Source organism: Panulirus ornatus, chromosome 19 (assembly GCF_036320965.1).
Source record: "Panulirus ornatus isolate Po-2019 chromosome 19, ASM3632096v1, whole genome shotgun sequence".
In the NCBI taxonomy this organism is placed as follows: Eukaryota; Metazoa; Arthropoda; class Malacostraca; order Decapoda; family Palinuridae; genus Panulirus; species Panulirus ornatus.
In genome coordinates, this window is record NC_092242.1 from 25,947,344 (window position 1) to 25,962,823 (window position 15,480).

Below are 15,480 nucleotides of genomic sequence, written 5' to 3' on the forward strand. Positions count from 1 at the left end.
TTCAGGCCCCGATCACACAAAATCCTTTTCACTCCATCTTTCCACCTCCAATTTGGTCTCCCTCTTCTCCTCGTTCCCTTCACCTCCGACACATATATCCTCTTGGTCAATCTTTCCTCACTCATTCTCTCCATGTGCCCAAACCATTTCAAAACACCCTCTTCTGCTCTCTCAACCACGCTCTTTTTATTTCCACACATCTCTCTTACCCTTACGTTACTTACTCGATCAAACCACCTCACACCACACATTGTCCTCAAACATCTCATTTCCAGCACATCCATCCTCCTGCGCACAACTCTATCCATAGCCCACGCCTCGCAACCATACAACATTGTTGGAACTACTATTCCTTCAAACATACCCATTTTTGCTTTCCGGGATAATGTTCTCGACTTCCACACATTTTTCAAGGCTCCCAAAATTTTCGCCCCCTCCCCCACCCTATGATCCACTTCCGCTTCCATGGTTCCATCCGCTGACAGATCCACTCCCAGATATCTAAAACACTTCACTTCCTCCAGTTTTTCTCCATTCAAACTCACCTCCCAATTGACTTGACCCTCAACCCTACTGTACCTAATAACCTTGCTCTTATTCACATTTACTCTTAACTTTCTTCTTCCACACACTTGACCAAACTCAGTCACCAGCTTCTGCAGTTTCTCACATGAATCCGCCACCAGCGCTGTATCATCAGCGAACAACAACTGACTCACTTCCCAAGCTCTCTCATCCCCAACAGACTTCATACTTGCCCCTCTTTCCAAGACTCTTGCATTTACCTCCCTAACAACCCCATCCATAAACAAATTAAACAACCATGGAGACATCACACACCCCTGCCGCAAACCTACATTCACTGAGAACCAATCACTTTCCTCTCTTCCTACACGTACACACGCCTTACATCCTCGATAAAAACTTTTCACTGCTTCTAACAACTTGCCTCCCACACCATATATTCTTAATACCTTCCACAGAGCATCTCTATCAACTCTATCATATGCCTTCTCCAGATCCATAAATGCTACATACAAATCCATTTGCTTTTCTAAGTATTTCTCACATACATTCTTCAAAGCAAACACCTGATCCACACATCCTCTACCACTTCTGAAACCACACTGCTCTTCCCCAATCTGATGCTCTGTACATGCCTTCACCCTCTCAATCAATACCCTCCCATATAATTTACCAGGAATACTCAACAAACTTATACCTCTGTAATTTGAGCACTCACTCTTATCCCCTTTACCTTTGTACAATGGCACTATGCACGCATTCCGCCAATCCTCAGGCACCTCACCATGAGTCATACATACATTAAATAACCTTACCAACCAGTCAACAATACAGTCACCCCCTTTTTTAATAAATTCCACTGCAATACCATCCAAACCTGCTGCCTTGCCGGCTTTCATCTTCCGCAAAGCTTTTACTACCTCTTCTCTGTTTACCAAATCATTTTCCCTAACCCTCTCACTTTGCCCACCACCTCGACCCAAACACCCTATATCTGCCACTCTGTCATCAGACACATTCAACAAACCTTCAAAATACTCATTCCATCTCCTTCTCACATCACCACTACTTGTTATCACCTCCCCATTTACGCCCTTCACTGAAGTTCCCATTTGCTCCCTTGTCTTACGCACCCTATTTACCTCCTTCCAGAACATCTTTTTATTCTCCCTAAAATTTACTGATAGTCTCTCACCCCAACTCTCATTTGCCCTTTTTTTCACCTCTTGCACCTTTCTCTTGACCTCCTGTCTCTTTCTTGTATACTTCTCCCACTCAATTGCATTTTTTCCCTGCAAAAATCGTCCAAATGCCTCTCTCTTCTCTTTCACTAATACTCTTACTTCTTCATCCCACCACTCACTACCCTTTCTAAACAGCCCACCTCCCACTCTTCTCATGCCACAAGCATCTTTTGCGCAATCCATCACTGATTCCCTAAATACATCCCATTCCTCCCCCACTCCCCTTACTTCCATTGTTCTCACCTTTTTCCATTCTGTACACAGTCTCTCCTGATACTTCTTCACACAGGTCTCCTTCCCAAGCTCACTTACTCTCACCACCTTCTTCACCCCAACATTCACTCTTCTTTTCTGAAAACCCATACTAATCTTCACCTTAGCCTCCACAAGATAATGATCAGACATCCCTCCCGTTGCACCTCTCAGCACATTGACATCCAAAAGTCTCTCTTTCGCACGCCTTTCAATTAACACGTAATCCAATAACGCTCTCTGGCCATCTCTCCTACTTACATAAGTATACTTATGTATATCTCGCTTTTTAAACCAGGTATTCCCAATCATCAGTCCTTTTTCAGCACATAAATCTACAAGCTCTTCACCATTTCCATTTACAACACTGAACACCCCATGCATACCAATTATTCCCTCAACTGTCACATTACTCACCTTTGCATTCAAATCACCCATCACTATAACCCGGTCTCGTGCATCAAAACCGCTAACACACTCATTTAGCTGCTCCCAAAACACTTGCCTCTCATGATCTTTCTTCTCATGCCCAGGTGCATATGCACCAATAATCACCCACCTCTCTCCATCAACTTTCAATTTTACCCATATTAATCGAGAATTTACTTTCTTACATTCTATCACATACTCCCACAACTCCTGTTTCAGGAGTATTGCTACTCCTTCCCTTGCTCTTGTCCTCTCACTAACCCCTGACTTCACTCCCCAGACATTTCCAAACCACTCTTCCCCTTTACCCTTGAGCTTCGTTTCACTCAGAGCCAAAATATCCAGGTTCCTTTCCTCAAACATACTACCTATCTCTCCTTTTTTCACATCTTGGTTACATCCACACACATTTAGGCACCCCACTCTGAGCCTTCGAGGAGGATGAGCACTCCCCGCGTGACTCCTTCTTCTGTTTCCCATTTTAGAAAGTTAATACAAGGAGGGGAGGATTTCCGGCCCCCCGCTCCCGTCCCCTCTAGTCGCTTTCTACGACACGCGAGGAATACGTGGGAAGTATTCTTTCACCCCTATCCCCAGGGATAATATACATATATATATATACACACGCACACACACACGCACACACACACACACACACACACACACACACATATATATACATATGAAAAATGTAAGAAACAATTTAGAAAACAAAATTTTAGCTTGAAATGAATGAAAAAATGAACGTCACATAATGGTTCAACCTCTGGCTATGGAAAAGGAAATGTACAATTTATTCACACAAAAATGTACATATACATACCTATTCATTTCAACATTTTTTTTTCGTACTATTCGCCATTTCCCACGTTAGCGAGGTAGCATTAAGAACAGAGGACTGAGCCTTTGAGGGAAATCCTCACTTGGCCCCCTTCTCTGTTCCTTCTTTTGGAAAATTAAAAATGAGATGGGAGGATTTCCAGCCTCCCCGTTCCTTTCCCTTTTAGTTGCCTTCTACGACACGCAGGGAATATGTGGGAAGTATTCTTTCTCCCCTATCCCCAGGGATATACATATACATACACAGACATAATCATATTACAGAAAAAAGGTGAAAAAATTTGGGAGTAATCATATGTGATACATTAGCTTGAGCCTTCACAACAAAGGAACTACTGCATTTCATAATATGGTAGGATGGATTTGTAATGCTTCATGACAGGAGAGGAGAAACTGATGATGAAACTCTTCCCAGTACATACTCATCAGACTAAAATACTGATGTGTGCAGAGATCCCCCAAAGTTTCTAACTGCGTGAACTGCACTTCTCCAAGTATTCGCAATTTCTAAGTTCTTCTCAAAAGTGTCCTCTTTGTCTACTTCAAAGGTGAGAGTAAGTCTCGTTCTTTTTTTCTTATTTTCTGACAATGGATAAGCGTACAGTGTAAAGTAAGCCAGGTGAGTCCTTGATTCCTGAACTCCTGCTTTCATGCAAACACAGCCAGCTAAGTCTGAGGCCTTCAACACTTGAGTTTTTCGTTTACACAACATGCCATCCTCTTCACTCGACACACACACACATATATATATATATATATATATATATATATATATATATATATATATATATATATATATATATATATATATATTTTTTTTTTACTTTGTCGCTGTCTCCCGCGTTTGCGAGGTAGCGCAAGGAAACAGACGAAAGAAATGGCGCAACCCCCCCCCCCTACACATGTACATACACACGTCCACACACGCAAATATACATACCTACACAGCTTTCCATGGTTTACCCCAGACGCTTCACATGCCTTGATTCAATCCACTGACAGCACGTCAACCCCTGTATACCACATGGCTCCAATTCACTCTATTCCTTGCCCTCCTTTCACCCTCCTGCATGTTCAGGCCCCGATCACACAAAATCTTTTTCACTCCATCTTTCCACCTCCAATTTGGTCTCCCTCTTCTCCTCGTTCCCTCCACCTCCGACACATATATCCTCTTGGTCAATCTTTCCTCACTCATTCTCTCCATGTGCCCAAACCATTTCAAAACACCCTCTTCTGCTCTCTCAACCACGCTCTTTTTATTTCCACACATCTCTCTTACCCTTACGTTACTTACTCGATCAAACCACCTCACACCACACATTGTCCTCAAACATCTCATTTCCAGCACATCCATCCTCCTGCGCACATCTCTATCCATAGCCCACGCCTCGCAACCATACAACATTGTTGGAACCACTATTCCTTCAAACATACCCATTTTTGCTTTCCGAGATAATGTTCTCGACTTCCACACATTTTTCAAGGCTCCCAAAATTTTCGCCCCCTCCCCCACCCTATGATCCACTTCCGCTTCCATGGTTCCATCCGCTGACAGATCCACTCCCAGATATCTAAAACACTTCACTTCCTCCAGTTTTTCTCCATTCAAACTCACCTCCCAATTGACTTGACCCTCACCCCTACTGTACCTAATAACATTTACTCTTAACTTTCTTCTACCACACACTTTACTTTTTTTTTTTTTTTCAAACTATTCGCCATTTCCCGCATTAGCGAGGTAGCGTTAAGAACAGAGAACTGGGCCACTGAGGGAATATCCTCACCTGGCCCCCTTCTCTGTTCCTTCTTTTGGAAAATTAAAAAAAAATTAAGAGGGGAGGATTTCCAGCCCCCCGCTCCCTCCCATTTTAGTCGCCTTCTACGACACGCAGGGAATACGTGGGAAGTATTCTTTCTCCCCTATCCCCAGGGATTATATATATATATATATATATATATATATATATATATATATATATATATATATATATATATATATATATTATCCCTGGGGATAGGGGATTAAGAATACTTCCCACGTATTCCCTGCGTGTTGTAGAAGGCGACTAAAAGGGGAGGGAGCAGGGGGCTGGTAATCCTCCCCTCTCGTTTTTCTTTTTTTTTTCTAATTTTCCAAAAGAAGGAACAGAGGGGGCCAGGTGAGGATATTCTAAAAAAGGCCCAGTCCTCTGTTCTTAACGCTACCTCGCTAACGCGGGAAATGGCGAATAGTTTAAAAGAAAGAAAAGATATATATATATATATATATATATATATATATATATATATATATATATATATATATATATAGGGGATAGGGGAGAAAGAATACTTCCCACGTATTCCCTGCGTGTCGTAGAAGGCGACGAAAAGGGGAGGGAGCGGGGGGCTGGAAATCCTCCCCTCTCACTTTTTTTTTTAATTTTCCAAAAGAGGGAACAGAGAAGGGGCCCAGGTGAGGATATTCCCTCAATGGCCCAGTCCTCTGTTCTCAACGCTACCTCGCTAATGCGGGAAATGGCGAATAGTATGAAAGAAAGAATATATATATATATATATATATATATATATATATATATATATATTTTTTTTTTTTTTTCCTATGATCCACTTCCGCTTCCATGTTTCCATCCTCTGCCAGATATCTAAAACACTTCACTTCCTCCAGTTTTTCTCCATTCAAACTCACCTCCCAATTGACTTGACCCTCAACCCTACTGTACCTAATAACCTTGCTCTTATTCACATTTACTCTTAACTTTCTTCTTTCACACACTTTACCAAACTCAGTCACCAGCTTCTGCAGTTTCTCACATGAATCAGCCACCAGCGCTGTATCATCAGCGAACAACAACTGACTCACTTCCCAAGCTCTCTCATCCCCAACAGACTTCATCCTTGCCCCTCTTTCCAAAACTCTTGCATTCACCTCCCTAACAACCCCATCCATAAACAAATTAAACAACCATGGAGACATCACACACCCCTGCCGCAAACCTACATTCACTGAGAACCAATCACTTTCCTCTCTTCCTACACGTACACATGCCTTATATCCTCGATAAAAACTTTTCACTGCTTCTAACAACTTGCCTCCCACACCATATATTCTTAATACCTTCCACAGAGCATCTCTATCAACTCTATGATATGCCTTCTCCAGATCCATAAATGCTACATACAAATCCATTTGCTTTTGTAAGTATTTCTCACATACATTCTTCAAAGCAAACACCTGATCCACACATCCTCTACCACTTCTGAAACCACACTGCTCTTCCCCAATCTGATGCTCTGTACATGCCTTCACCCTCTCAATCAATACCCTCCCATACAATTTGCCAGGAACACTCAACAAACTAAAACCTCTGTAATTTGAGCACTCACTCTTATCCCCTTTGCCTTTGTACAATGGCACTATGCACACATTCCGCCAATCCTCAGGCACCTCACCATGAGTCATACATACATTAAATAACCTTACCAACCAGTCAACAATACAGTCACCCCCTTTTATATATATATATATATATATATATATATATATATATATATATATATATATATATATATATATATATATATATTATCCCTGGGGATAGGGGAGAAAGAATACTTCCCACGTATTCCCTGCGTGTCGTAGAAGGCGACTAAAAGGGAAGGGAGCGGGGGGCTGGAAATCCTCCCCTCTCATTTTTCTTTTTTTTTTTTCCAAAAGAAGTAACAGAGAAGTGGGTCAGGTGAGAATATTCCCTCAAAGGCCCAGTCCTCTGTTCTTAACGCTACCTCGCTATCGCGGGAAATGGCGAATAGTATGAAAGAAAGAAAAATATATATATATATATATATATATATATATATATATATATATATATATGAATAAGAGCAAGGTTATTAGGTACAATAGGGTTGAGGGTCAAGTCAATTGGGAGGTAAGATTGAATGGAGAAAAACTGGAGGAAGTAAAGTGTGTTAGATATCTGGGAGTGGATCTGGCAGCGGATGGAACCATGGAAGCGGAAGTGGATCATAGGGTGGGGGAGGAGGCGAAAATTCTGGGAGCCTTGAAGAATGTGTGGAAGTCGAGAGCATTATCTCGGAGAACAAAAATGGGTATGTTTGAAGGAATAGTGGTTCCAACAATGTTGTATGGTTGCGAGGCGTGGGCTATGGATACAGTTGTGCGCAGGAGGATGGATGTGCTGGAAATGAGATGTTTGAGGACAATGTGTGGTGTGAGGTGGTTTGATCGAGTAAGTAACGTAAGGGTAAGAGAGATGTGTGGAAATAAAAAGAGCGTGGTTGAGAGAGCAGAAGAGGGTGTTTTGAAGTGGTTTGGGCACATGGAGAGAATGAGTGAGGAAAGATTGACCAAGAGGATATATGTGTCGGAGGTGGAGGGAACGAGGAGAAGTGGGAGACCAAATTGGAGGTGGAAATATGGAGTGAAAAAGATTTTGTGTGACTGGGGCCTGAACATGCAGGAGGGTGAAAGGAGGGCAAGGAATAGAGTGAATTGGAGCGATGTGGTATACCGGGGTTGACGTGCTGTCAGTGGGTTGAATCAGGGCATGTGAAGCGTCTGGGGTAAACCATGGAAAGCTGTGTAGGTATGTATATCTTGTGTGTGTGGACGTATGTATACATGTGTATGGGGGGAGGGTTGGGCCATTTCTTTCGTCTGTTTCCTTGCGCTACCTCGCAAACGCGGGAGACAGCGAAAAGTATGAAAATATATATATATATATATATATATATATATATATATATATATATATATATATACACATATATATATGTCTCCATGGTTGTTTAATTTGTTTATGGATGGGGTTGTTAGGGAGGTAAATGCAAGAGTTTTGGAAAGAGGGGCAAGTATGAAGTCTGTTGGGGTTGAGAGAGCTTGGGAAATGAGTCAGTTGTTGTTCGCAGATGATACAGCGCTGGTGGCTGATTCATGTGAGAAACTGCAGAAGCTGGTGACTGAGTTTGGTAAGTGTGTGAGAGAAGAAAGTTAAGAGTAAATGTGAATAAGAGCAAGGTTATTAGGTACAGTAGGGTTGAGGGTCAACTCAATTGGGAGGTAAGTTTGAACGGAGAAAAACTGGAGGAAGTAAAGTGTTTTAGATATCTGGGAGTGGATCTGGCAGCGGATGGAACCATGGAAGCGGAAGTGGATCATAGGGTGGGGGAGGGGGCGAAAATCCTGGGAGCCTTGAAGAATGTGTGGAAGTCGAGAACATTATCTTGGAAAGCAAAAATGGCTATGTTTGAAGGAATAGTGGTTCCAACAATGTTGTATGGTTGCGAGGCGTGGGCTATGGATAAAGTTGTGCGCAGGAGGATGGATGTGCTGGAAATGAGATGTTTGAGGACAATGTGTGGTGTGAGGTGGTTTGATCGAGTAAGTAACGTAAGGGTAAGAGAGATGTGTGGAAATAAAAAAAAGTGTGGTTGAGAGAGCAGAAGAGGGTGTTTTGAAATGGTTTGGGCACATGGAGAGAATGAGTGAGGAAAGATTGACCAAGAGGATATATGTGTCGGAGGTGGAGGGAACGAGGAGAAGTGGGAGACCAAATTGGAGGTGGAAAGATGGAGTGAAAAAGATTTTGTGTGATCGGGGCCTGAACATGCAGGAGGGTGAAAGGAGGGCAAGGAATAGAGTGAATTGGATCGATGTGGTATACCGTGGGTTGACGTGCTGTCAGTGGATTGAATCAGGGCATGCGAAGCGTCTGGGGTAAACCATGGAAAGCTGTGTAGGTAAGTATATTTGCGTGTGTGGACGTATGTATATACATGTGTATGGGGGTGGGTTGGGCCATTTCTTTCGTCTGTTTCCTTGCGCTACCTCGCAAATGCGGGAGACAGCGACAAAGCAAAAAAAAAAAATATAAAAATATATATATATATATATATATATATATATATATATATATATATATATATATATATATATATATATATATCCCTGGGGATAGGGGAGAAAGAATACTTCCCACGTATTCCCTGTGTGTCGTAGAAGGCGACTAAAAGGGGAGGGAGGGGGGGCTGGAAATCCTCCCCTCTCAATCTTTTTTAATTTTCCAAAAGAAGGAACAGAGAAGGGGGCCAAGTGAGGATATTCCCTAAATGGCCCAGTCCTCTGTTCTTAACGCTACCTCGCTAATGCGGGAAATGGCGAATAGTTTGAAAAAAAAAAAAAAAATATATATATATATATTATCATTTATTTTTTTCTTTATCTTTCTTTGTTGCTGTCTCCCGCGTTTGCGAGGTAGCGCAAGGAAACAGACGAAAGAAATGGCCCAACCCACCCCCATACACATGTGTATACATACACATCCACACACGCAAATATACATACCTATACATCTCAATGTACACATATATATACACACACAGACAGATACATATATACCCATGCACACAATTCACACTGTCTGCCTTTATTCATTCCCATTGCCACACATGGAATACCATTCCCCTCCCCCCTCATGTGTGCGAGGTAGCGCTAGGAAAATACAACAAAGGCCCCATTCGTTCACACCCAGTCTCTAGCTGTCATGCAATAATGCCTGAAACCACAGCTCCATTTCCAAATCCAGGCCCCACACAACTTTCCATGGTTTACCCCAGACTCTTCGCATGCCCTGATTCAATCCACTGACAGCACGTCAACCCCGGTATACCACAATCGATCCAATTCACTCTATTCCTTGCCTGCCTTTCACCCTCCTGCATGTTCAGGCCCCGATCACTCAAAATCTTTTTCATTCCATCTTTCCACCTCCAATTTGGTCTCCCATTTCTCCTCGTTCCCTCCACCTCCGACACATATATCCTCTTGGTCAATCTTTCCATGGTTTACTCCAGATGCTTCACATGGCCTAGTTCAATCCATTAACAGCACGTCAACCCCGGTATACTACATCGTTCCAATTCACTCTATTCCTTGCATGCCTTTCACCCTCCTGCATGTTCACGCCCCGATCACACAAAATCTTTTTCACTCCATCTTTTCACCTCTAATTTGGTCTCCCACTTCTCGTTCAATCCACCTCTCACACATATATCCTCTTGGTCAATCTTTCCTCACTCATTCTCTCCAAGTGACCAAACCATTTCAAAACACCCTCTTCTGCTCTCTCAACCAAACTCTTTTTATTACCACACATCTCTCTTACCCATACATTACTTACTCGATCAAACCACCTCACACCACATATTGTCCTCAAACATCTCATTTCCAGCACATCCACCCTCCTCTGCAAAACTCTCTCCACAGCCCACACCTCGCAACCATACAACATTGTTTGAACCACTATTCCTTCAAACATACCCATTTTTGCTTTCCAAGATAATGTTCTCGACTTCCACACATTCTTCAAGGCTCCCAGAAGTTTTGCCCCCTCCCCCACCCTATGATTCACTTCCGCTTCCATGGTTCCGTCCGCTGCCAAATTCACTCCCACATATCTAAAACACTTTACTTCCTCCAGTTCTTCTCCATTCAAACTTACCTCACAATTGACTTGACCCTCAACCCTACTGTACCTAATAACCTTGCTCTTATTCACATTTACTCTCAACTTTCTTCTTCCACACACTTTACCAAACTCAGTCACCAGCTTCTGCAGTTTCTCACATGAATCAGCCACCAGTGCTGTATCATCAGCAAACCGCAACTGACTCACTTCCCATGCTCTCTCATTCACAACAGACTGCATACTTGCCCCTCTTTCCAAAACCCTTGCATTCAGCTACCAAACAACCCCATCCATAAATATAGGATCATAGGGTGGAGGAGGGGGCAAAAATTCTGGGAGCCTTGAAAAATGTGTGGAAGTCGAGAACATTATCTCAGAAAGCAAAAATGGTTATGTTTGAAGGAATAGTGGTTCCAACAATGTTGTATGGTTGCGAGACGTGGGCTGTGGATAGAGTTGTGTGCAGGAGGATGGATGTGCTGGAAATGAGATGTTTGAGGACAATGTGTGGTGTGAGGTGGTTTGATCGAGTAAGTAACGTAAGGGTAAGAGAGATGTGTGGAAATAAAAAGAGCGTGGTTGAGAGAGCAGAAGAGAGTGTTTTGAAATGGTTTGGGCATATGGAGAGAATAAGTGAGGAAAGATTGACCAAGAGGATATATGTGTCGGAGGTGGAGGGAACGAGAAGTGGGAGACCAAATTGGAGGTGGAAAGATGGAGTGAAAAAGATTTTGTGTGATCGGGGCCTGAACATGCAGGAGGGTGAAAGGAAGGCAAGGAATAGAGTGAATTGGATCGATGTGGTATACTGGGGTTGACGTGCTGTCAGTGGATTGAATCAGGGCATGTGAAGCGTCTGGGGTAAACCATGGAAAGCTGTGTAGGTATGTATATTTGTGTGTGTGGATGTATGTATATACATGTGTATGGGGGTGGGTTGGGCCATTTCTTTCGTCTGTTTCCTTGCGCTACCTCGCAAACGCGGGAGACAGCGACAAAGGAAAAAAAAAAATTATATATATATTTATTTATTTTGCTCTGTCGCTGTCTCCCGCGTTAGCGAGGTAGCGCAAGGAAACAGACGAAAGAATGGCCCAACCCATCCACATACACATGTATATACATACACGTCCATGCACACAAATATACATACCTATACATCTCAATGTATACATATACATACATAAACAGATATATACCTATATACACATGTGCATAATTCATACTGTCTGCCTTTATTTATTCCCATCGCCACCTCGCCACACATGAAATAACAACCCCCTCCCCAATCATGTGTGCGAGGTAGCGCTAGGAAAAGACAACAAAGGCCCCATTCGTTCACACTCAGTCTCTAGCTGTCATGTAATAATGCACTGAAACCACAGCTCCCTTTCCACATCCAGGCCCCACACAACTTTCCATGGTTTACACCAGACACTTCACATGCCCTGGTTCAATCCATTGACAGCACGTCGACCCTGGTATACCACATCGTTCCAATTCACTCTATTCCTTGCACGCCTTTCACCCTCCTGCATGTTCAAGCCCCGATCACTCAAAATCTTTTTCACTCCATCTTTCCACCTCCAATTTGGTCTCACACTTCTCCTCGTTCCCTCCACCTCTGACACATATATCCTCTTGGTCAATCTTTCCTCACTCATTCTCTCCATGCAACCAAACCATTTCAAAACACCATCTTCTGCTCTCTCAACCACACTCTATTTATTACCACACATCTCTCTTACCCTTACATTACTTACTCGGTCAAACCACCTCACACCACGTATTGTCCTCAAACATCTCATTTCCAGCACATCCACCCTCCTACACACAACTCTATCCATAGCCCACGCCTCGCAGCCATACAACATTGTTGGAACCACTATTCTTTCAAACATACCCATTTTTGCTTTCCGAGATAATGTTCTCGACTTCCAAACATTCTTTAAGGCTCCCAAAATTTTCGCCCCCTCCCCCACCCTATGATTCACTTCCGCTTCCATGGCTCCATCCGCATATGACAGAGTTGATAGAGATGCTCTGTGGAAGGTATTACGAATAAATGGTGTGGGAGGTAAGTTGTTAGAAGCAGTGAAAAGTTTTTATCGAGGATGTAAGGCATGTGTACGTGTAGGAAGAGAGGAAAGTGATTGGTTCTCAGTGAATGTAGGTATGCGGCAGGGGTGTGTGATGTCTCCATGGATGTTTAATTTGTTTATGGATGGGGTTGCTAGGGAGGTGAATGCAAGAGTTTTGGAAAGAGGGGCAAGTATGAAGTCTGTTGGGGATGAGAGAGCTTGGGAAGTGAGTCAGTTGTTGTTCGCTGATGATACAGCGCTGGTGGCTGATTCATGTGAGAAACTGCAGAAGCTGGTGACTGAGTTTGGTTAAGTGTGTGAAAGAAGAAAGTTAAGAGTAAATGTGAATAAGAGCAAGGTTATTAGGTACAGTAGGGTTGAGGGTCAAGTCAATTGGGAGGTAAGTTTGAATGGAGAAAAACTGGAGGAAGTAAAGTGTTTTAGATATCTGGGAGTGGATCTGGCAGCGGATGGAACCATGGAAGCGGAAGTGAATTGTAGGGTGGGGGAGGGGGCGAAAATTCTGGGAGCCTTGAAGAATGTGTGTAAGTCGAGAACATTATCTTGGAAAGCAAAAATGGCTATGTTTGAAGGAATAGTGGTTCCAACAATGTTGTATGGTTGCGAGGCATGGGCTATGGATAGAGTTGTGCGCAGGAGGGTGGATGTACTGGAAATGAGATGTTTGAGGACAATGTGTGGTGTGAGGTGGTTTGATCGAGTGAGTAACGTAAGGGTAAGAGAGATGTGTGGAAATAAAAAGAGCGTGGTTAAGAGAGCAGAAGAGCGTGTTTTGAAATGGTTTGGGGCACATGGAGAGAATGAGTGAGGAAAGATTGACAAAGAGGATATATGTGTCAGAGGTGGAGGGAACGAGGAGAAGTGGGAGACCAAATTGGAGGTGGAAAGATGGAGTGAAAAGGATTTTGTGTGATCGGGGCCTGAACATGCAGGAGGGTGAAAGGAGGGCAAGGAATAGAGTGAATTGGATCGATGTGGTATACCGGGGTTGACGTGCTGTCAGTGGATTGAATCAGGGCATGTGAAGCGTCTGGGGTAAACCATGGAAAGTTGTGTGGGGCCTGGATGTGGAAAGGGAGCTGTGGTTTCGGGCATTATTGCATGACAGCTAGAGACTGAGTGTGAACGAATGGGGCCTTTGTTGTCTTTTCTTAGCGCTACCTCGCATACATGAGGGGGGAGGGGGATGGTATTCCATGTGTGGCGAGGTGGCGATGGGAATGAATAAAGGCAGACGGTGTGAATTGTGTGCTTGGGTATATATGTATGTGTCCGTGTGTGTATATATATGTGTACATTGAGATGTGTAGGTATGTATATTTGCATGTGGATGTGTATGTATATACATGTGTATGGGGGTGGGTTGGGCCATTTCTTTCGTCTGTTTCCTTGCGGTACCTCGCAAACGCGGGAGACAGCGACAAAGCAAAATAAATAAAATATATATATATATGTATTGGTATTTAACATAATATTTAATCCAAAATTTTCTCTTTCCCTACTGACCTTCCTAGCTATCAGGTAATCTAATATCCAGTGATTAAATGGGTGAGAATAATTCTAGCTGAAATATGTTTCGGACATCCACCTGTTTAAAATAGAAATGATGGTTAGAATCACTCAAAAGACACATAAAAAAAAAATCCCAAAAACAGTTTCAACCAGACCAAGCCTAAATTTAGGAAGGTATCCTAACAAATTTCGCTGGATTTCCCAAAATGTAATGACACCTGTGAATCAACACTTCTATAATACCCGTGATCAAGTATTTCAAAAGTACATACATATTGTTAGCGGTTCATGTCTAATTTTTGTCTCTGAAGTCAAATATCAAGCCATAGTGTTTCATATTCTGATATAGATCATACTTAATCATACCATTAGAAAGAAAGCTGCGACTCATTCTCACTAGAATTTCCTTCTGGGTCAACTTGACCTTAATATTTACCAGATGAGTCAAAACCTCTACATGATGATGGTCATAAAATTTAAATATCCACCGGCAAAACTACCTGTAACTGTGAGCCATATCATATGACAAGCTTCCTGAAGCGTTAATAACAACCATTTCCACAACTCACCTGCATCACCACCCGGCCCACAGGCTTCCCGCCGGCTTCTATGTCAAAATATACTTTTGGCAAGGTTGATTGGGACCTGGCAGATATTCCAACAGCTGCTGCTGCAGATAATGCAGTTCCTGCCCCCAACAGACGTGCGATTGATGATCTGAACATGGTTCAATAATATACTAAACCCGTAAAGGAAATTATGAAGCTACTACGATGTCTTCCACCAGGATCAGGACGACAACGAGGGTAAATGTTATTTTCAGATGTTTTCATAACATCAAATTTTCAAGACAGAACAAAATTAGTCTATCATAACCATAGGAAGTGGTTATAAATTCAAGTTAATTTTTCAGATGTAGCTCAAGTAATTTTAGATTTGTCTTATAAAATCGTTTGCTTCAGAAAGATAAAGATTAGATAACATACTTGTGGTTGAATTATGTAATTATATATATATATATATATATACATATATATATATATATATATATATATATATATATATATATATATATATATATAT

The 15,480-nt window shown here is 42.4% G+C and overlaps 1 protein-coding gene across 1 annotated transcript in view; it reads right to left on the reverse strand.

Annotated features, from left to right (window-relative positions):
• The window catches only part of LOC139755462 (peptidyl-prolyl cis-trans isomerase-like), a 56,287-nt gene extending 41,084 nt beyond the window's left edge, over nucleotides 1-15,203 (reverse strand). The window contains exon 1 of the mRNA XM_071673791.1: nucleotides 14,967-15,203. Coding sequence (XP_071529892.1) covers nucleotides 14,967-15,122 — 156 coding nt within the window. The 5' untranslated portion in view covers nucleotides 15,123-15,203. The remainder of the gene's footprint in view (nucleotides 1-14,966) is intronic.
• Between the last annotated feature and the right edge of the window lie 277 nt (nucleotides 15,204-15,480).